Consider the following 23,918-nt stretch of genomic DNA (forward strand, 5'->3'; position numbering starts at 1 on the left):
TCTCCCATTGGTCGCACATGGTGGTCGGGGGTGGACAAAATGGCGGCGCCCATCCTTCCAGCGTGGTGTCCGAGGGACAAGATGGTGGCACCCGGGGTTTGCACGTGGGCCTGGGATATGGGGGTAGCAGCGACCATTGGCCGCCCGGGGCCCCTGGAGAGGTTTGCTGTGGTGGTCCGGAGTCGCCGCTGGAGACCGCGGCCACTGCTCGTGCCTGGCAGACCCACACAAAATGGCCCTTTTTGCCGCACCCCCTGCAGATGGCTGTGCGGGCCGGGCAGCGCTGGCGGGGGTGTTTTCCCTGCCCGCAAAAGAAGCAGCGGGGTCCATCGGGGTTGGCGGGCCGCCTTACAGTGCAGGCCTGCGGCGAAGCAGGGAAGGTCTCTGGGGCGGCCGCTACGGGATTCCACGCTGCCCAGGGGGCCGCCGCGCGGTCGGGCACGTAGGATCAGGCGTTCTTGGAGGCAACGTCCATGGACCCTGCAAGGGCCCGTGCCTCCCTAAGTCCCAGGGTGTCTTTCTTAAAAGACACTGGAGGATTTCTGAAGAGCTCATACCTGTTACAAAGGCATCCCGGACTAGGAGTTCCGTGTCCTCGCTCGCCGAAACTTGCGGGCAGCCACAGCTTCTGCCCAGCACCAATAGCGCACGGTAGAATTCCTCCATCGATTCTCCGGGGGGTTTGTCGTCTTGTTGCAAGCAGGTGACGAGCGTAAACCTGATTTACTGGGCGAATATAGTGTCCTTTTAAAAGTTTGATTGCTGCATCAAAATCTTCCGCCTCCTTGATGAGGGTGTAGATCTCTGGGCTTACTCTTGAGTGCAGGACGTGCAGTTTCTGCTCCCCCGAGGGTGTGCCCCCAGCCGTCTCAAGGTAGCCTTTAAAACACGCCAGCCAGTGCTTAAAAATCGCCGCTGAGTTCGTCGCGTGGGAACTGAGTTGCAGACACTCCGGCTTGATTCGGAGGTCCATTCTTTCTACTTAGTTCTAGCTTATCAAATTGATGCACGATCAATAACTACTAAAACGAGGTTGTAGTACAACTGAAGGTTTTAATAAGCTAGAACCTTTCCCCAGCAGCTCAGGTACAGAATGAGGGCTGCTGGGATGGCACGGGTTCTTATACCCCGCCTATCAGGGTGGAGCTACTATACTATACAGCCAATGGTAAACCCCTAGGTTTAACCAATGGTACTTCAACCTCTCAGGTATCGCAATACCTGATAATACCACAAGGCCTTCACCAGGTGCGCACGGTCTGGCCGGTAGAAGTGCGGTTTGCACTCCGCGCAGACCTGGCAGTGTTTGGTGACCGCCCTGTCTTCCGCAATGGAGTAGGGTAGGTTGCGGGCCTTTATGAAGTGAAAGAACCGAGTGACCCCTGGGTGACAGAGACCATCGTGTCGGGCCCGGAGTCGGTCCATTTGTGCGCTGGCACATGTACCTCGGGATAGGGCATCGGGGGGCTCGTTGAGCTTACCGGAGCGATACAAAATCTCATAATCGTAGGTGGAGAGCTCGATCCTCCACCTCAAGATTTTGTCGTTTTTGATTTTACCCCGCTGTGTATTATTGAACATGAAGGCAACCGACCGTTGGTCAGTGAGGAGAGTGAATCTCCTGCCGGCCAGGTAATGCCCCAATGCCGTACAGCTTCAACAATGGCTTGGGCCTCCTTTTCGACGGAGGAGTGCCGAATTTCGGAGGTGTGGAGGGCGCTTGAAAAGAATGCCGCGGGTCTGCCTGTCTGGTTGAGGGCGGCGGCTTGAGCGACGCCTGATGCATCGCTCTCAACTTGAAAGGGGAGGGTTTCGTCGACCGCGTGCATCGCGGCCTTGGCGATGTCGGCCTTGATACGGTTGAAGGTCTGGTGAGCCTCGGCCGTCAGGGGGAAAACTGTGGAGTGAATGAGTAGGCGGGCCTTGTCCGCATAGTTAGGGACCCACTGGGCATAATATAAGGAGAACCCCAGGCATCATTTGAGGGCCTTGGGGCAGTGGGGGAGGGGGAGTTCCATGAGGGGGCGCATGCGATTGGGGTGGGGCCCTAGAACTCCATTTTGCACCACATAGCCAAGGATGGCTAAGCGGTTGGTGCTGAACACGCACTTCTCCTTGTTATACGTTAGGTTCAGTAGTTTGGCGGTGTGGAGACATTTGGAAAGATTAGCGTCGTGGTCCTGCTGGTCGTGGCCGCAGATGGTGACGTTAACCAGGTACGGGAAGGTGGCCCGCAGTCCGTACCGGTCAACCATTCGGTCCATCTCCCGTTGGAAGACCGAGACCCCATTAGTGACCCCAAGGCCGAAGGGAATTCCAAGGAAGTGGTAAAGGCGGCCATCTGCTTCGAACTCCGTATATTGGCGTTCCTCCTTGCGGATGGGGAGCTGGCGGTAGGCAGATTTCAGGTCCACTGTAGAGAAGACCCGGTACTGTGCAATCTGATTGACCACATCAGATATGTGTGGGAGGGGGTACACGTCGAGCTGCGTGTACCGATTGATGGTCTGACTGTAGTCAATGACCATCCTGTGTTTCTCCCCAGTCTTCACAAATACCACTTGGGCTCTCCAGGGGCTGTTGCTGGCCTCGATGATGCCTTCCCACAGTAGCCGCTGGACCTCTGACCTGATGAAGGTCCTGTCCTGGGCACTGTACTGTCTGCTCCTGGTGGCGACGGGTTTGCAATCCGGGGTGAGGTTCGCCAACAGGGAAGGTGGGTCGACCTTAAGAGTCGTGAGGCCGCATACAGTAAGGGGTGGTAGGGGCTCGCCGAATTTCAGAGTTAGACTTTGGAGGTTGCACTGGAAGTCCAGGCCAAGTAGCAAGGCTGCGCAGAGGTTGGGGAGTATGTAGAACCGTAAGTTGCTGAACTCTACACCCTGGACGGTGAGGGTGGCGGTGCAGTACCCCCGGATCTCCACAGAGTTGAGAAGGCAAGTTGTCTTGTGGCCATCGACTTTCACCATCATTGTCACGGTTGCGAGGTTGTGTGGCCGGGACTGGTCGAGCGTGATGGAGGCGAGCTGCGGCTGGTGTTGGTGGACCCCGGGCTGGTCGGCGGCGGTTGCGGGCGTTGAGTGGCCCGATGAGATGCCCGACGAGCAGGGGCCCTGAGGCGCCGTCCAAAATGGCACCGAAGATGCGTACGTGGCGTACGTGGCGTACGCCCACGGGGCGTACGTGGCGGGCGGCGTTAAAGATGGTGGTGCCCTCGGGCCGCTCAAGGTCTGATGGGGGGAAGATGGCGGCGCCCACGGCCGCACGTGGGTTGCGAGGACAAAAATGGTGGCACCCACGGGTCGCACGTGGGGGGTGCAGGAACAATGGGGCTGGTTACAGCGGCGATCGACCAGGCCTGGCACACCGCAGCGAAATGTCCTTTCTTCCCGCAAGCCTTGCAGAGTGTGCTCTGCCCCGGGCAGCACTGGCAGAGGTGCTTTGTCTGCCCACAGAAATAGCACTTGGGCCCCCCGGGGTTGGCTGGCTGCCGCACGGCGCAGTCTTGGGTTTGGCTGGGGGCTGTCGCTGGTGGGGTCCACAATGTCCAGGATGGGGTCACCGTGCGGTCGGGGGCGAATGCTTGTACATTACGGGAGGCTACCATTAGTGAGTTGGCGAGTTTCTTGATCGCCGCGAGGTCAAGCGTACCCCCTTCGATGAGGCGCTGGCGGATGTACCCGACCCTGTGCCCGTAACAAAAGCGTCCCTGATTAGGAGTTCGGAATGTTCAATGGCCGAAACTGCCTGGCAATCGCAGTTGAAAAATGAAATGAAATGAAAATCGCTTATTGTCACAAGTAGACGTCAATGAAGTTACTGTGAAAATCCCCTAGTCGCCACATTCCGGCGCCTGTTCGGGGAGGCTGGTACGGGAGGCTCGCCAGGGCGTGCAGGGCACACCAGAAATCTTTCAATGACTCACCGGGGAGTTGTTGCCGCGTGGACAGGAGGTGCCTGGCGTAGAGTTTGTTGTTCGGCCGTGAATAGTTCTCTTTCAGAAGCGCCATGGCCTCAGTGTAGTTGGGCGCGTCCCAGATAAGAGGAAAAATATCGGAGCTCAACCGTGTGTACAGGATCTGGAGTTTCTGTACTTCTGAGGGTGGTTCTGTCGCTGATCCGATGTAGGCTTCAAAGTAAGCTAGCCAATGGTCAAAGGCCGACGTAGCATTGTCTGCTTGAGGGTGCAGCTGCAGGCGATCATGCTTGATGCGGAGATCCATCGCTGTAAAATCTCTGCGTAATAAATTGATGCACTATCAATTACGACGAGACGAGAGTAGAGAGTAATCGAGGCTTTATTACGCAGAGATGTGTTGCCTCCTGCAGCTGCTACCAAACTGTCTGTAGCTCGGTGAGCACACACATTGATACTCCGCCTACTGGGCGGAGCCAGCAGGCAGGGATCTACCCCAGTACCTGTAGTACAGGAGCTTTACCATATTATATCTCATATGTGTACTATATACAAACAGTGGTGACTACCACAATCTTTAACATGAAAATGCATTTCTTGAAGGAATGCAACATCAGTGTTAAAGCTCTGGGATGTGAAAATACTTTGGAATGTTTTACTGGGCCATTTAATCCCCTCACATTCCATGTGACTAATCTGATCGAGTGCCATGTACCACTCTGACCGCCTGATCTGGTCATGCGCATCAGAAGTCTTTATAAAAGGTCAGTAAATTGAAAGGAAAAGAAAACAAGGCCAAGAGGATCTATTACATAATGAAAATGGCCAAATACAAAAAGGTCTTTCATTACTTTCAGCGCAGTAAATCACTCCTACTTCACTCCATCCCAGAGCAATCGCCACACTCCCAAACCACAGAACCAGAACCAGCCAGTGTGATAACAAACCTTAAATTGAATAAAACCATGAATAACATCCTAAACGCACCATTATAAATAAGACAAGCCACAGGTATTCCATCTTATATGACATCTAATGACTCACCAACCTTGTTAATGGGGCATATCCCCAACACATGAGCTATGTTATACAATACGCCATTGGAAAGTGGCTTGTCCTAACCACATTGTAAGAGCTCTCGTTAAACAAACAATTGAACATGCCCTTAATTTTGAGTATATTAGATGACCAATACAGATATCCAAACACATTTTACCCACAACAATACCACAAACTTAGTAAGCCCACCATGAATTAGGTATGCGCTGCTGGTGCGTCAAAGAACTGATTGTCTCCATTAAATGTGATGTGGAGACAGGCAGGGTGAATCAGCCCGAAGCTTACTCCATTCTTGTACAGTGTGGACTTGGTGTTGTTAAATGCTGTCCCCCTCCTTTCCAGGCATGTCTCATGCAGATCTTGATTCAATGGCCCTGGTAAGTGACATTGCGGTGCTCCTTTGCCCATGGAAAAATAAGTTCCTTATCTTTGTAGTGATGGAACTGGACTACAATGGCTTTTAGGGTGTCGCCAGGGCAAGGTTTCAGCCAAAGGGTATGATGGTAACGGTGGAATCTGACTAGCTCCAGGGTTCAGGTTATGTATCTTCACCCACCACCTTTTTGAATAATTCTGACATAAAAATGTGTTGGGTCTTGGCTCTCAGTCCCTTCTGGTAGACCAACAATGCGCAGGTTTTGTCACCTTGACCAGTTTTCCAGGTCATCAACTTTGCCCCGTAACAACACGTGCGTGTGTGAGTGTGTTTGTAGAGGTAGGGGCAAGTTGAAGACGGGAATTAGGAATTAGGTAAGTTAACTCGTTGTTTTGCTGCATATTTTACTATACTTCTTGTTACAAATAAACAGTAATTGTATTTAAACTTACAAACCTGGTGACTATAATTATTGGACAGCCAATGGGAAAAGGTTTCAGGTATTTTTCTTTTTTTCCCAACTAAGGGGCAGTTTAGCATGGCCAATCCACCTACCCTGCACGTCTTTGGGTTGTGGGGGTGAGAACCATGCTGACACAGGGAGAATGTGCAAACTCCACAAGGACAGTGATCTAGGGCCGGAGTGGAACCCGGCCCCTTGGCGGCGTGAGACAGAAGTGCTGACCACTGCGCCACAGTGCCGCCCGGCTTCGGGTATTTTTCTAAGAATTATTGGTTAATTCAATTGTGTTGGTCAAGTGGGGCTGGAATTGATCACGCACTAGCCCAGGGTGTCATAACATTGTTAGAAGTGTGGGAGAGTTGGCCATCATCTTAATGGTAGCCGTCTTGGCAAGGGTATTTTCCCCATTTAATTTTTTCCGGCCTGTATGTTTTAAATTCTTTGGTATCCTAAACAAAAACTTGCTACCTGAGTGTTTAACTTAGTTTTCGCGACGGCAAATAGCAATACACCAGTGCATTCAGAAGGAACATGTAAAAAGAATCTTCAGGAGAAAAAACACGTGCGCTTCCCCTACATCGTGCAACCAGAAGTCCTACATCCCTTTAACTGTTGCTCTCACCACTAATATTGCCACTAAGTTGCATGCATGTGCAGCCATGTAACACTCTGGAAGGTACTGTGGGTTTTTTTTCTGCATTCACAACCAAACATTGAACAAACTGCCCATGTCCAACAGCAAGAGTTTTTGTTTTTGCCATTTTATAACAGATAAAAAATCCAATAACATGCATTTATAATGCCCTAAGTTTGCCCCATTATGTAAACTCCCAGAATTATGAGTCATGAGGTGCTCTTGTTAAATATCCTAATTTCAGGTTCAGTTTATACCTGATTGGAAAAAACATTGAAGTGATATTCTTATGTTTGTGTGAGGGGATTGAAAAAGATTGGAAGAATGCATGCCAAATGTTTAATGCCTGATATATGTTTCTAAATGTGAGACAGCATATCAACATTTTGAATAATATATTTTATTTTTGAACAATAATTGTGCAGTTAAATGCTACAATGTGTTTATTTTTTGGCTATAACAGAGCACATGACTGTAATGAATAAACTAAAGGTTCTGAGCCAACATAAATTTTGTTGGTAGGAAACAAACATTGGTAAATTAATTTTACCTTCAATTTATAATCCAAGTGGAAACTAACGAGCAGCAAGAAACTTGGGAACAAAATATGTTATTGTCTCGGAAATTATTACGAAGTTCATTCTGGAGCCAAAGCCGAATCGTTGTGGCTATCTTCTATTTATGCACTGCAGATAAAGCCTCTACAAAGTTATTACCATTACAAACTAAATGAAATATTGATTGATTTTATCTCTGCAGCTCAAAATATATGAAAAATATAGGGCTGGATTCACCGCCCGTCACGCCAGATTTCTGGTTCAGCACCCCGGCGGCATGCTCCGTTTCGCCGGCTGGTTAATGGGGTTTTACTATTGTGGGGGAGCCCCACACCGTCAGGAAACCCCCGGGCTGCCGGCAAAATGGAGCATTCAGATGGCGGAGAATCCAACCCATAACATTTGAGGAAAAAAAGCAAATAATTAGATTGGCAGAACAAGGAATATGTGAAAGAAATATCGGGTGACATTGGTGTTCATCACTAGTGTAAAACAGATACATAGAAAATCACACATCTTCATTTACTTTGAAACAAATACACTGTAAATGGGCTGATGATTTGTTATGATCCCGTTTGCACTGTTAACAAAGACAAATTTTGCTCCCAAATGTTTTAGGGAATAGCATCCAATCAAGTCGAGCAAACATTCCTCAGTACTATGTAGATTTTTCACAGGGTTGGAATTATATAAGTTGTGAATTTACTCGTAAGATATCAATAAATTCTTGATGAAATTTTGAGATCATTTTTATGCTTCTTTAACAGCAGCATTTTGCAACTCTTTAAACCTCTTCAATGTGTTCATTTAGGCACAGGACTGCTGTAAACCATCGATGTTGTAAATGGAATGAAGCACACTTCAAAAATTTGAATCATGTTTGCATAAAACCCATTAAAATGTTCAAGTAACCAATGCAGAACAAAGTTGTTGAATTATTTTAGAGGTAAATGTGCAAAGAAAAAACAAAAGTAGCTTCTGATTGATCTACAGAAATTACAACATTCATAAGGAACTCAGCAACATGCACAATATCAACATAAATGGGTTGCATTGGCTCCAATGAAGAGAACCTTCACCTGCAAAGACAAAACCAAAATAAAAACTTGGGAATAGCTAACATATACAGTGGTACTGATTCTTTTTTATTTTAAGTATGTTAATAAAAGTTATTCTTTTCACCTAAGATGCATATATTAGAGTTTGCAATAAATCCCCAGGGGACATTTAATGATCAGCTACATTTAAGTATTGAACATAAAGTGGGACTTCCGGAGACGGCATGTTGGGTGGCTCCTGCTTGAGGCTCTGGTTTTTGGAATTTAATGCCCGGTTCCAGGAGTAGTTTTTGGATAAGCTAGTGCAGTAAGATATAGGGAAGAAGGAGAATGTCAAAAATCCAGGAAAAAAATGCCGGTCAGAAGGGTGCAAGTGAAGGTTTGCCTTCGAGTGAACACGTCAGCCCGGCAGCAGGAAAGATGGCGGAGACTGGGTTGCGGGGTGGGGCCTTAGAGATTTTGACCGAGGTGATGGCTGGAGAATTTGAGACGCAGTTCACACATGGAGGTGCTGTGATGAAGGAGCTGGTGGAGGAGGTGATGGCCCCGGTGAAGAGGGCGGTATTGAAGACGAGTTACGGGAGCAAGGAGAGAAGTTGAAGGAGGTGGAGGAAGCTCTGTTGCAGCACAGTGACCAGATCACCTCGATGGGTGAGGAACTGCAGAGGGTGGTGGAGGCCAAAAAAGGACTTAGAGCCAAGGTCGAGGACCTGGAGAACAGGTTGAGATGGCAGAATTTGAGAATAGTGGGCTTGCCGGAGGGGATGAGGGCCCGAGGTCGGCTGACTACTTCGGAAAGGTGCTGGCGGAGCTGCTGGCAGGAAGGGGAGGAACCCTCCCGGTATGAACTGTAAAGGGTTCATCAGTCGCTCAGGCCCAAGCCGAAGGCAAACGAGCCGCCAAGGGTGGTCATAATTTGTTTTCATAAATACCACGATGTGGTAGTCACCACTGATGTATATATTGTATATAGAGGATGTCGGTGTAGGTGCTTAACGGTAAGGCCCTGTACTACAGGTACGAGGGTAGTTCCCTGCCTGCTGGCTCCGCCTAGTAGGCGGAGTATAAATATGTGTGCTCCACGTACAGCAGCCATTTCGGCAGCTGCTGTAGGAGGCCACACATCTTAGTGCAATAAAGCCTCGATTGCATCCAACTCTCGTTTTTCTGTAATTGATCATGCATCAATTTATTGCACTAAGTTTTCAGAAGATGGACCTCCGCATCTAGCCGGATCGCCTGCAGCTGCATCCGCAATCAGACAACGCCAAAAAGGACTTTGAACATTGGCTAGCCTGTTTCGAAGCGTACATCGGGTCTGCGCCAGACCCAATTCCAGAAGCACAGAAGATTCAGATCCTTTACACGCGGCTGAGCTCCAACGTCTTTCCGCTTATCCAGGACGCGCCGACTTACGCAGATGCCATGGTGCTACTGAAGGAAAACTACGCTCAGTGGACTAACACGCTCTACGCCAGGCACTGCCTCTCCACTCGTCGTCAACTTCCTGGTGAGTCGGTGGAAGATTTCTGGCATGCCCTGATTCCCCTAGTTAGAGACTGTGACTGTCAGGCCGCCTCGGCAACAGAACACTCAAACTTGTTCATGAGAGACGCTTTTGTTACGGGGATAGGGTCCGATTACATCCACCAGCACCTCTTAAAAGGGGCCACGCTTGACCTCGCGGAAACCAAAAAGCTAGCGCTCTCGCTTCTGGTCGCTTCGCGCAACATCCAGGCCTACGCCCCCGACCGTGCGGCCCACCCCTCCTGTACATCGTGGACTCCGCAGACAGCCACCCCATCGTGCACCCCACCAGTGACCGCCGTCAGCCAGCCCCACGCCGGTGCCACGCGGCAGCCAACCAACACCGGGGGCCCCAAATGTTACTCCTGTGGGCAGTCCAAACACCATTGACAGCGCTGTCCAGCCCGGAGCGCCCTTTGCAAGGCCTGTGGCGAGAAGGTGTGCCAGGCCCGCTCAGTTGCCGCTATTGTTCCAGCTCCCCCCACGTGCGGCCAGTGGGCGCCACCATCATCCCCATCCCGGACCACGTGTGGTCCGTGGGCGGTGCCATCTTGTTCTCCCCAGGATCGTCAGGCACCGCCATCTCGTTTTCTCCACGACACGTGCGGCCCGTGGGCACTGCCATCTTACCAGGACCCATGCTCCCCAGGCACCTCATCTGGCCGCGCGCGCCCGCAACCGCCGACGATCAGCCGTGTCTCGCCTCGGTCATGAGTGACCAGTCACACCCACACAACCTGGCAACGGCTTCTACCAATGTGAAGATTGATGGACACGAGATCTCCTGTCTGCTGGACTCAGTGAGCACTGAGAGCTTCATTCAGCCCGATAAGGTGAGGCGCTGCTCCCTCGCGGTACACCCCGCTAACCAGAGAATCTTCCTGGCCTCCGGGTCCCACTCTGTGGTAATCCGGGGGTACTGCATCACCACTCTCACTGTCCAGGGTGCGGAGTTCAGCAGCTTCCGCCTCCAACCTCTGCGCTGCCCTGCTACTCGGCCTGGACTTCCAGTGCAATCTCCAGAGCCTAACACTGTAATTCGGCGGGCCCCTACCACCCCTTATTGTATGTGGCCTCGCGACCCTAAAGGTCGACCCGCCTTCCCTCTTTGCAAACTTAACCCCGGATTGCAAACCCGTCGCCACTCGGAGCAGACGGTACAGCATCCTGGACAGGACCTTCATCAGGTCCGAGGTCCAGCGACTGCTTCGGGTAGGCATCATCGAGGCCAGCAACGACCCCTGGAGGGTCCAAGTGGTAGTTGTGAAAACTGGGGAGACACACAGGATGGTCGTGGACTACAGCCAGACCATCAATAGGTACACGCAGCTTGACACGTACTCCCTCCCACGCATATCTGATATGGACAATCAGATTGCACAGTCTTCTCAACTGTGGACTTGAAATTCGCCTACCACCAGCTCCCCATCCTTAAGGCGGAACGCCCATACACTGCCTTCGAGGCAGATGGCCGCCTTTACCACTTTCTTAGGGTTCCCTTTGGCATCACCAACGAGGTCTCGGTTTTTGAACTGGAAATGGACCGAATGGTTGACCGGTACGAGCTGCGGGCCACTTTACCGTACCTGGACAATTTCACCATCTGCGGCCATGATCAGCAGGACCATGACGCCACTCTCCTCAACCTAACCTACAACAAGGAGAAGTGCGTGTTCAGCACGAACTGCTTAGCCATCCTCGGCTATGTGGTCCAGAACGGAGTTCTGGGGCCCGATCATGACCGCATGCGCCCCCTCATGAAGCTCCCCCTCCCCCACTGCCCCAAGGCCCTCAAACAATTCCTGGGGTTCTTTTCTCATCACGCCAGTGGGTCCCAAACTATGCAGACAAGGCCCACCCACTCATTCAATCCACTCTTTTTCCCTTAACGGCCGATGCTCACCAGGCCTTCACATTCCAAGTCGAGGGCGATGCATCAGACGTTGCTCTAGCCGCCACCCTCAACCAGGCAGGCACGCCCGTGCCGTTTTTTTCATGAACCCTACATGCCTCCGAAATTCGGCATTCCTCCGTCAAGAAAGAGGCCCAAGCCATCGTTGAAGCTGTGAGGCATTGAAGGCATTACCTGGCCGGCAGGAGATTCACTCTTCTCACTGACCAACGGTCGGTTGCCTTTATGTTCAATAACACACAGCGGGGTAAGATCAAAAACGATAAAATCTTGAGGTGGAGGATCGAGCTCTCCACCTACAACTATGAGATTTTGTATCGCCCCGGTAAGCTCAATGAGCCCCACGATGCCCTATCCCGAGGTACATGTGCCAGCGCACAGGTGGACCGACTCCGGACCCTGCACGACAACCTCTGTCACACGGGGGTCACACGTTTTTACCATTTCATCAAGGCCTGCAATCTGCCCTACTCCATCGAGGAAGTCAGGGCTATCACCAGAGACGACCAGGTCTGCGCGGAGTGCAAACCGCACTTCTACCGGCCAGACTGTGCAGGCCTGGTGAAGGCCACCCGCCCCTTTGAACGCCTCAGCGTGGACTTCAAAGGGCCCCTCCCCTCCACCGACCATAACACATACTTCCTCAGTGTGGTTGATGAATATTCCAGATTCCCCTTCGCCATCCCATGCCCCGACATGACGTCTGCCACCATCATCAAAGCCCTCAACACCATCTTCGCTCTGTTCGGCTTCAGGGACAGGGGATCCTCATTCATGAGTGATGAGCTGCGCAGTTCCTGCTCAACAGGGGTATCGCCTCGAGCAGGTTGACCAGCTACAACCCCTGGGGAAACGGGCAGGTGGAGAGGGAGAATGGGACGGTCTGGAGGGCCGTCCAGCTGGCCCTATGGTCCAGAGATCTCCTGGCCTCCCGCTGGCAGGAGGTCCTCCCTGACGCCCTGCACTCCATTCGGTCACTCCTGTGCACTGCGACAAATGAAACACCCCATGAACGTCTCTTTGCCTGCTCTCGGAAGTCCACCTCCGGGGTGTCACTCACGACTTGGCTTGCAGCTCCAGGAACCATACTCCTCCATAAACACGTACGACTCCACAAGGCGGACCCGTTGGTTGAGAGGGTACAGCTACTCCACGCCAACCCACAGTACGCCCATGTAGCGTACCCCGACGGCTGCCAAGATACAGTCTCCCTCAGGGGCCTGACACCAGCTGGGTCCGCACACTCACACCCCCCTGGCCCAGCGCCACCCCCCGCCCTCCCCCGGCGCACCCAGCTGCAACCCCCGCCCCAGGACAATCCGTCCTCCCCCAGCCCACACCCGGGGATGAAGAGGACTTCGATACTCTCCCAGAGCCACCGAAGACCAGACTGACACCGGAATCGCCGCCAGCACTGCGGCGCTCCCAACGGCAGATCAAGGCTCCGGACCAACTGAATCTGTAACATGACCTGGGCTTTTAAAACATCATCACTCTGTATATTATTTTCTCCTCCACCCCGCTGGACTCAATTTTTTTTCTCTCTGTACTTTAAAACGTCTACCTGTATATAGTTCTCCACCACCCCCGCCGGATTCAATTTTAACAGGGGGTGAATGTATATATTCGGTGCTTTGTGGTAAGGCCCTGTACTACAGGTACGGGGGTAGTTCCCTGCCTGCTGGCTCCACCCAGTAGGCAGAGTATAAATATGTGTGCTCCTCGTACAGCAGCCATTTCGCCAGCTGCTGTAGGAGACCACACATCTTAGTGCAATAAAGCCTCGATTGTATCCAACTCTCATCTTTATGTAATTGATCGTGCATCACACGATAAAGAGAAGATCCTGAGTTGGGCAAAACAAAGACGTGAGGTGAAGTGGAAAGGAGCTGGTATTCGTATATATCCAGGACTTAACCACAGTGCTGGCGAGATGGCGGGTGGCCTTTGGTCAGCTGAAGACTGCACTCTTCAGCAATGTTCTGAGGTTCAGCATAATCTATCCGGCGAAGCTGAGGGTGACCTATAATTCGAGGGACTTCTGCTTTGAGACGGTGGAGGCGGCGGTGGCATTCGTGAAGGCTGAAGGATTGGGGGTAAAATGAGAATGGAACTGGGATTTGGTTCTGGACTGAAGGAAGGGGAGTGAAATGCTGTGTGAAGCCTTATCTCTTGTTTCTTATTTCAGGATGTTTATTTGTTTTTATTTGTGGGGGGAACAGTTGGGAGTTTGGTTTTTGGGTTGATGGGGAAGGATAGTGTACTCTCTGCTATGGGTTACAGTGAGTGTGAGAATATTGGGCTTCGGAGTTATGGTGTTTTTTTCTGGGGCATGGTTTTTGGACACTGGTTATGTTTGAGGTCTTTGTTTTCTGGGATTGGGTCATGGAGGAAGGGATTGGGAGGAAGGGAGCCTGGGCAGGGGCCTCCATACTAGCAAGCAAAGAAAGACGAGTGAATGGGAGTGTGGTGGGTGGAGGGGCCACGGTCATTGGAACTTGATCAAACATGTTTCGATGGGCCTGGGAGGTGTGAAAGGTGGGGGTGTGGGATTGATACTGGGAGCGGTGTTTTCAAGAGGAAGTGGATGGGAGGATTCTGGGAGGGGTTTGGCGGCAACAAAAGGACTGGGCGGGTCAGGTAATGGCAGATATGAGGGCTGGGGAGTGGTGGGGTGTGAGAGCTCCGGTCAGAATAGTACCGTGGAATGTGAGGGGGCTAGGGTGATCGGTGAATGGGTTGAGGGTATTTACACATTTAAAAGAGTCGAAAGGCCGACGTGGTGATGCTGCAGGAGACCCACCTGAGGGTGATAGATCAGGTGAGGCTCTGAACTCTGAAAGTTTTGGGTGAGCCAGGTTTTCCACTCGGGGTTCGATAGCAGGGCTTGGGGGTTAGCGGTATTGGTGGGCAAGAGGGTGAGGTTTCAGATAGAGAAGGTGGTGACAGACCAGAGGGGTAGGTACGTGATTGTGGCGAGGGGGTTGGTGGCACTGGCGAGCCTATATGACCCCAACTGGAGTAATGCAGGGTTTGTGAAGAGCATGCTGGATGCCATCGCAGATTTGGATACCCACGAGTTAACAATGAAGGGGGGATTGGAATATGGTGCAAGAGCTGAAGGTGAATAGCTCTCTGCCGCACTCGCTGGCCTAGTCAGGGGCGGTGAAGGTGCTGGCTGCGCTCATGAGGGAAATGGGAGGAGTGGACCCACAGAGGTTCCTGCATATGAGAGAGCCGAAGTATTCATTTTTCTCCCGGGTACATAAAGTGTACTCGAGAATAGACTTTTGTATGGTGGGGAAGCCGTCATTGGCCAGGGTCAAAGGGTCAGAGTATTCAGCAATATTGATTTTGGACCATGACCTGCATTTGAGGATGTGGTTCTGGAGAAGGGGGTGGCTCAGAGGACGGGTGGAGAATAGACGTGGCGTCCTAGAGGACTGGATCTGCGAGAAGATTGGGAAGGTGATTGAGAAATATGTGGGGTTTAATTGCACAGGGGAGGTTTCGCAGGCGGTGGTTTGGGAGGCTCTGAAGGTAGTAGTGACGGGTGATGTGAATTTGTACAAGGCTAAGGTGGACAAGGAAGAGAGAGATGAGCACCAAAAATTGATAGAAGAGATGTTGGAGGTGGATAGGAGGTACACAGTGGACCCAGACCAGGCCCTCTTGGCCAGGGCGAAGGAGCTTCAGGCGAAGTTTGACCAGTTGTCCACAGGGAAAGCGGTGCGCCAGTTGAGAAGGGCGGGGAGGGTCTATGAACATGGGAAGAAGGCAGGGAGTATGCTGACCGGCCAACCCCGGAGGGAGGTGGCGGCGAGGGAGATAGTTCAGGTGCGGGATGAGGTAGGAAAGCTGGTGGTGGCCCCGGAGCAGATCAATAAAGTTTTTGAGGAGTTCTTTAAGAAGTTGTATAGGTCGGAGCAACTGGGAGAGGAGCGAGAGATGAGGGAGTTCCTGGACGGATTGGAGTACCCGAGATTGGAAGAAGAGGACAGAGCAGGGCTGGAGGGGCCGGTGAGGGAGCAGAAGGTGAAGGAGGCAATTGGGAGGATGCAGTCAGGGAAGGTGGAATATTATAAGAAGTTTAGGATAAGTTTGCGCCGCTGATTGTGGGAATGCTTGAGGGTATTTTAGGGGGTCTTACCACAGACTTTGGGGTAGGCTTCGATTTCTCTGCTGTTAAAGAAGGATAAGGACCCGGTGGAGTGTGGGTCGTATAGGCCCATATCCCTATTTTCACATCACCGAGTCCTTTGTACCCTCTTCTCCTGCGTCAGATTTGCATCTGTCACTCTCAGTTAGGGATAGGGGCGTGCATTAATCCTGACCTTCACAGAAACCCAGGTTGCAGATGTTCTCTTCCTTCCCCCACAACCACCCTCCCTCTCTCTCCCCCACCCAACTTCCCTTATTGTCCTCTCTTCCCCTCCCCACTCCATCCCTCCATCTCCCTTAATACCCCATCCCCATTAATTTCCCCACCCCCTATTTCACCCTTTCTCCCTTAATTGCTCCCTACTTAATCCCACCGCGCCCATTCCCCATCCTCCCCCACAACAACTGAAGATAACCATTTACAGGGCTGGCTGGAAACCATGAATGACGTTTTCCAGGATGGCCCTGGAAAGACATGAAGTTGGGATGGAAGCAGGACTGTGGATACCGGGAGAGAGATCAGTGAGGACCCTGGACGGAAGACTGGAGGGAGCAAGGAGGGACAATGTGGAAACTGGATGGAGTGAGGGGGCGCATGTGAAGACTGGAGGGAGGAGAGTGTGGACACTGAAGGGAGTAAGGGAAGTGTGTGGAGACGGGGGAATGAGAGTAAAGCGTATAGGGGCTAGAGGGAGCGAGGGGAAGAATGTGGAGGCTGGAGGGAGCGAGGGGGAGTGTGGAGGCTGAAGGGAGTGATGGGGAGTGTGGAGGCTGGAGGGGGTGAGGAGGAGCATTTGGAGACTGCCATCACACTTATAGGGTGTGATTTTACAAAAAAGGTTCTAAGTGTGGTAGCACGTGGGAACTGCGGCGAGCCTCACGCTGATTGGCCAGCAAGGCCATCACCACGATAAACATTAATTGATCCACTTAACGAAACCCCACGGGTTTCATGCGGCAAATCAGGCTGATACGCCAGCAACCTGCTAACGAGGGCGGGCAGCACTTAGACCGCTCCATACAGCCAACCCCACTCAGCTCGCAGACATGCCGTTGAGACGACCAGCCCCACGATTCAGGGATGCAGATCTGATCAGATTGTTTGAAGCGTTCGAGGCCAGATAGGATGCCCTGTTCCCCCAAGGGTCTCAGAGTGTCAACCACAGGGCAGCCAGTGTCACCTGGGAGGAAGAGGCAGCGGCCGTCAGCTCGGGGAGCGTAACGGGGAGGACCGATACCCAGTGCCGCAAGAAGGTCAACGACCTCCACAGAGGGGCTCGGGTAAGTTGGCACTGCCCCCACCCCAAGAGAATGTGCCTGGCCTGCCCCCCGCCCAGCACCATTCCATGCCCCAGCCCACCCATGTCCAGCAGTGCCACCCACGCCACCCCATTTCCGATCCATACTCCCCATACCCCCCCGTATTGCTTATGTTCCCACCCCCCCAAGCCCCCTCCCCCGACCCCTGAGCACTCCCCCATCCCCCCAACCCTGAGATGAACCATGCGTGCAGCTAACGATGCCCCCTATGTGTCCCTGCAGGAGAAGTTGGCACACAACCAATGGGAGAGGGCCCAGATTGACCCATGGCTCCCATTGACCACATGTGCACTCTCCTGCAGGACCTGCAGCTGACCGCACCAGCCCATCCAGAATGGTGCCCCCGCTTCCTCCCAGGAGGAGGAAAGCTACAAGGATGCCACAATTTTTGCATCACAGCTGTCAACCCCACCCTCCACCAGTGCACAGACACACACCTTGGTGGGCAGGCTCCTGGGGCACATTCTGGTGAGCACCTCACAGTTGCTGATGTGCATCATGTGGTGGCAGGAATGTCCAGGTGAGACAGCAGTCGGAGGTTGCGGCCGTGATATTTAGAGGGGGTTGTCAGGTCCATAGCCGATTGGAAGAATCCCAGAGACTACGGGAGCTGGATATGGCGCCGGCAATGCGTGGCATCAATGTCCACACTTCCAGAGTGGCAACTGCAGTGGATAGCCTGATGCACAGCGTTGGCAGCATGAATGGAGGTGTTCGAGGCATGGCTGAATTGGTAACGTCGATGGCATGTCCCAGTCGCTGGGGAAAGTCACCCAGTACCAGGTGGACTTTGATGAAGTGCTGCGGAGCATATTCCAGTCTCAGGTGGGCATTGCCGAGGCACTGAGGAGCATATCGCAGTAACTGAGGAGCATCGCTGAGGGCGTTGACACTATTCTGCGGACATTTGGGAGCCGCCAGGGCTGGCAGAGCCAGATGCCGCAGGGGCAGTCGGGCTTGATCCAACTGGCCCACCGTCCCAAGGTGAACTCCAGAGCCCTATGGACAACGATGGGGTGGAGGAGGCGTTGGGTGTCAATCCAGAGCCACTCTAAGGAGTGAGGACGGCGGCCACCACCTTCCCTTGACTTCCAAATCCTGACACGCCGCTTCTCGCGATCAACACCTGGAACAGGGCGGGACGGCTGTGCAAGTGCCACGGCTGTGCATATGCCACCCTGCAGCCCCAGAACATCTGCCAGGGACATTGAAGGCCATAGGATGCGGTAAGCAGCAGGCTGTCTTCATCTTTGATGTGTATCCTGGGAACACACCCAGATTCAGCTGTAGAGCACGGAATTGTTGACCTCGGCCAAAATGATGTTTCTTCCGCTATGCGGGCCAAGCACCTGCCCCATGCCCCATCTCCCAGTCATGGAGGTCCTGGACTCCTCTCCCCCAACACACAAGTGTTCAGCTCTCTGCGGGTTTTCATCACCTCCCCTGCCCTCAACTCTGATCCACTGACACTGCCGACACAGTCCCATCACCCTGGAGTGATGTTACACAGACCCTAGTAGGGTGGCGGAAAGACAGACGAGGCCACATCCTTTGTGAAGTGGGCGAGGATGAGGACGTTTCTGGCCTTCCGGGCTTGTCAGAACCACTCCCGCCAGTACTCCATCCTCCAGATGGTCCTGTGGGTCCTTCCTGAGCTTGTCCTTCAGCCCCTCCTGGTCTAGTGCTTCCTCATCCTCCTTCTCGGAGATTGCCACATATTCCTTCCCCACCCCCACCTCCAGCACAATGCCCTGTTGCTGTGCAAGGTTGTGGAGGACGCAGCAGGCCACTACAAAATATTTGACCTGATGGCTCAGTGTGTGCAAGGTGAAATATGTGCCATCTATTAGCCTCTGGACCTCGGACATCCCATCGGTGATGGAGAATTCTTCTGCCAGGGCATCTTGTTGGGCCTGGCCCATGTCACAATTTATATAATAATAATAATCGCTTATTGTCACAAGTAGGCTTCAATTAAGTTACTGTGAAAAGCCCCTAGTCGCCTGTTCGGGGGGGGGGGGGGGGGGCTTCATGGATGCATTTGTGGGCTGCAGATTGTGAGATGCCGCAGAAGTCACCGCTCGAGCCCTGGAACAATCTTGAGGTGTAGAGGTTCAGGGCTGCGGTGACCTTGATGGTGAGGACTTGGTACAGGTGCCATACCGTCCCCTTGTTGAGGCGGAGGCTCCTGCGGCATATGTTGTCCCTCATCAGTTCAAAAGACTAGCGACGCCTGTACACGTTGGGCTGTTGCAGGTCTCCCCCTCTGGGGCCCCCTGGCCTGATGGGTGGCCGGGCCACAGGATGTGGGGTGGGATCTGGCACATGGGCTGCTGCCTCGAGCCTCTGTTGACGCTGCTGCTGCCGCCTTCTCTGGTGTCTGGCTGCCTTGCCTGCCAGCAGCAGCATGAGGGCAAGTTTTGTGGGATCCAAGATAATAATAGTGTGTAATATCTTTCAGGAATTGGGAGAAGGTGTAAGGCTGACAACCAGTCTTCCACCCCGGGACCCTCAATTCTCCAGTCCTCCCATTTGTCTCCCCCCCCCCCAATCACATGGCACGCCTAGCCCATGCACTCCTGGCCACAGCGGGCGACCTGGTCACCGGAATCCAGACCCTATACCACAGACACCTGCATGTAACATTATCTGGACAAGGCAGTGGTCCCCTCCCCAATGCACTCACCCACCTTCCGGCTGCAGAAATGTCCCTGGTTCTGTGCCCCAGCCTCTGGGTGTTCGGATGTTGGCCACTGCATCTATGGTGTTGCCTTCCATAGTATTCAGCTTCGTCGGTCTGATTACGATGCTAGGCAATACCCCACTCGCTAGATAGCATGCCGACCCACGGGAGTCCACGAGGGAAATATTAGGTGCTCACGCAATTTGGGCAGCACGGTAGCCTTGTGGATAGCACAATTGCTTCACAGCTCCAGGGTCCCAGGTTCGATTCCAGCTTGGGTCACTGTCTGTGCGGAGTCTGCACATCCTCCCCGTGTGTGCGTGGGTTTCCTCCGGGTGCTCCGGTTTCCTCCCACAGTCCAAAGATGTGCAGGTTAGGTGGATTGGCCATGATAAATTGCCCTTAGTGTCCAAAATTGCCCTTAGTGTTGGGTGGGGTTACTGGGTTATGGGGATAGGGTGGCGGTGTTGACCTTGGGTAGGGTGCTCTTTCCAAGAGCCGGTGCAGACTCGATGGGCCGAATGGCCTCCTTCTGCACTGTAAATTCTATGATAATCTATGAACTATGATTGCCATTTCCGAATTAGCAATAGCCTTCAGCTGCACGGCCAGAGGCCTCCACAGTCGTAGTTATGCGTGGTCAGTGGGACTGGCTGGTTTGGGCTGGGGTTGCCCGGAATAGGACCACGTGGTCCAGGGTTGGCATGGTGGATCCGCGGGTGCTGAGACACCCAACCCACCTCCATCCCTACCAGCTGAGCCCTTGGGGGACCACTCCCCCTGATCCATAACTCCCTCCCGACCCCCCCCCCCCACCCCCCCACCCCCACCCCCCGCCCCGGCAATGACGAACCACCCCAACTGAGGTTAACCCTCTGGGGCTCCCCCACCCCCTTCTGATCATCAGGCCAGAAACCCAAGTACCCCCGGCCCCTCTGCCTGTGAACGAAGATTGCTAATCACCTCCTCGGGTCCCTGCAGCAGCCCTTCTGCCAGCTTGACATTTTTGAAAAGGAGAACTGTCATGGGAGTGGCCCGTTAAGAAATGTTTTTGTCTTATCACATAGCTTCAGTGATGTCATTGTGTGGGTGGAGCCGGGCTGTGGCTTTGTGAGTTTTTCCTTTCGCTTTGAGTTCAGACTGGTTTTGAACTGCACAGGTTAAAAGAAGTGTTTCTCTATCATCATTTTAAAAGCTGTTTCCAGACTACTTGGTAACTTAAAAGAGCCAATTGCTTTCTGAAAGGAATTCAACCCTGCTGTTTGAAAAGGGGAACAGAGTATCAATAACAAGTCTTATACCAGTGAGAATGGCGTGTGCTGGGCCACACCTTTGAAAAAGGGTTTCTGTTTTTTCTTGGATTTTGTTATTGAATTAGAACAGTTAAAGGGGAATTCATTAAGGGTTATACATAGATTACTGTAGCTGTGTGGGGTCTTTATGTTTCTAGTTGATAAAAGTTCTTACCGTGTATGTTTATCCAAATGTTAACTAAATTTGTAGAATAAAGCTTATATTTTGATTAAAAGCGCCAAAGAAGTCTGTTGAATAACACCTGAAAGGCAGGCTCACGTACTCCTCCTAGCCAAATTCAATAAACAGTTGTAGGTCAGGTGAACTCCATAATATACTTTGGAGTTTTCTAAACCCTGGCCCATAGCACAACGTTCTTTACAACTGGAGCATGACTTGCCAGTTTTTATACTCGATGCCCCGTCCAATGAAGGCAAGCATTCCATATGCTTTAATGACTACCTTGTCCACTTGTGTTGCTACTTTCAAAGATCTGTGGACCTGTATGCCCAGGTCTCCCTGACTTTCCATATTCCTAAGAGTTTTGGAATTTACTGTATATTTCCCTTCTATGTTAGAGCTACCAAAATGCATAACACCGCATTTGTCCGGATTAAACACCATTTGCCTTTCTCTGCCCAAGTCTCCAACCTATCTATGTCCTGCTATATCCTCTGACAATCCTCAACACTATCTACCACTCCATCAACCTTGGTGTCATCTGCAGACTTACTAGTAGACCAGCTACATCTTCCTCCAATCGTTTATGTATACTACAAACAACAGAGACCCCAGCACAGATCACTGTGGAACACAACCATTCACAACCTTCAGTTAGAAAAACATCCTTCTACTGCTGCCCTCTGCCTTCTGTGACTGAGCCAGTTCTGTATCCATCTTGCCACCTCACCTCTGATCCTGTGTGACTTCACCTTTTTGTACCAGGCTGCCATGAGGCCCCTTGTCAAAGGCTTTACTAAAGTCCATGTAAACAACATCCGCCACCCTCTCCACATCAATCATCTTTGTCACCTCCTCAAAAACTCGATCAAGTTTGTGAGGCATGACCTCCCCTTCACAAAACCATGCTGTCGTTAATGAGTCAATTTGTTTCCAAATGGGTATAAATACTGTCCCTGAGAATTCTCTCCAGTAATTTACCTACTACCGACATGAGGCTCACCGGCCTAAAGTTTCCTCGATTATCCCTGCTACTTTTCTGAAACAGCAGTACCACATTAGCCATATTCCAGTCCTCTGGGAACTCACCTGTAGCCAATGAGGATACAAAGATGTCAGTCCCCAGCAATTTCCTCTTTTGCTTCCCTCAGATTCTACGGTAAATCCCATCTGGCCCAGGAAACCTATCTACCTTAATATCTTTTAAAATACCCAATACCTCCTCCTTTTTGATGTCAACATGACTCAGACTATCCACACACCCTACCCAAGAATCATTTTCCACAAAGTCCTTTTCTGTGCTGAATACTGATGCAGAGTACTCATTTAGTACCTCGCCCATTTCCTCTAGCTCAACACACAGATTCTACCCACTGTCCTTAAGTGGTCCAATCCTTTCCCTGGCCACCCTCTTGCTTTAAAAAAACATTTTTATTCTATCTTAGCAAATTTTCAACAAACCCCCCCTTACAGAGAAAAGAAAAGCATTAAACACACAGATCAAAATTGTACACTTATATTGCGAATTCCCCCAATGTACAAACCTCCCCATGAAACAATAATAAACACATACCCGAACCCACCCCCCCCCACACTCTGGGTTGGTGCTGCTGCTGACCACCTCCTAACGTTCCGCTAGAAAGTCTAGGAACGGTTGCCACCGCCTGAAGAACCCCTGCACAGACCTTCGCAAGGCAAACTTTACCCTCTCCAATTTAATTAACTCTGCCATCTCGCTGATCCAGGCTTCTATGCTTGGGGGCTTTGCATCCTTCCACTGTAGCAGAATCTTCCGCCGGGCTACCAGGGACACATAGGCCAGAATACCGGCCTCTTTCGCCTCCTGCACTCCCGGCTCGTCCGATACCCCAAATAATGCTAACCCTCAGTTCGGCTTGACCCGGGTGTTCACCACCTTAGACACAGTTCTCGCAAAGCCCCTCCAAAACCCATCCAGCGTGGACACGCCCAGAACATATGGGTGTGGTTTGCTGGGCTCCCCGAGCACCTCACACACCTGTCCTCTACCCCCAAAAAACCTACTCAACCTCGCCCCTGTCACATGCGCTACCCTCTTGCTTTTTACATATGAATAAAAAGCTTTGGGATTCACCTTAATTCTATTTGTCAAGGACTTTTCATAACGCCTCCTAGCCCTCTTAATTTCCCGCTTAAGTGCATTCTTACTTTCTTTACGCTCCTCAAGGGTTTTGACTGTTCCCCCTTCTAGACTGGACAAAAGTCGCCTTTTCCTTTTTGATGAGGTTCACAATATCCCTCGTTATCCAAGGCTCCCTAAACTTTCCATACTTATCCTTCGTTCTCTCAGGAACGTGACTTTCCTGAATTCTAATCAACTGCCCGATGTTGATTTACCCTCCAACAGCTGCACCCAATCCAAATTCTTCAATTCCTGTCGAAATGTTACCGTAATTTGCCTTTCCCCTGTTCAGCACCTTAACCCGAGGGTTACCCTCATCCCAATACAAAAGTACCTGAAATCACAATCTTGAGATTGTCATTATCAATAAGAATTTACATTTGAGGGACTGATGTATATAATTTTCACTCATAGACAATGTTCAGAAAGATACCAAATTATCTTTTTCACCTTATTGTTTAAGTTAGATTCTAAAAATTGACCACAGCGGAAAAATAATAAAAATACATTTGTTTACTTAACTAAAGATAAAAACACATAAATGGTATTGTTGGGTTCCCCTTTCTATCCCACTTTACTGAGATCAATGGTATTTTGTTGATGATTATCACAGTGCAA

General features: G+C 51.6%; 1 protein-coding gene across 1 annotated transcript in view; it reads right to left on the reverse strand.

Annotated features, from left to right (window-relative positions):
- Positions 1-6,849: 6,849 nt before the first annotated feature.
- The window catches only part of LOC140384883 (exoskeleton protein RP43-like), a 30,208-nt gene continuing 13,139 nt past the window's right edge, over positions 6,850-23,918 (reverse strand). The window contains exon 3 of the mRNA XM_072466814.1: positions 6,850-8,084. Within this exon, the coding sequence (XP_072322915.1) occupies positions 8,011-8,084 (74 nt within the window). The 3' untranslated portion in view covers positions 6,850-8,010. The remainder of the gene's footprint in view (positions 8,085-23,918) is intronic.

The sequence above is a fragment of the Scyliorhinus torazame genome, chromosome 10 (genome assembly GCF_047496885.1).
Source record: "Scyliorhinus torazame isolate Kashiwa2021f chromosome 10, sScyTor2.1, whole genome shotgun sequence".
Taxonomy (NCBI): Eukaryota; Metazoa; Chordata; class Chondrichthyes; order Carcharhiniformes; family Scyliorhinidae; genus Scyliorhinus; species Scyliorhinus torazame.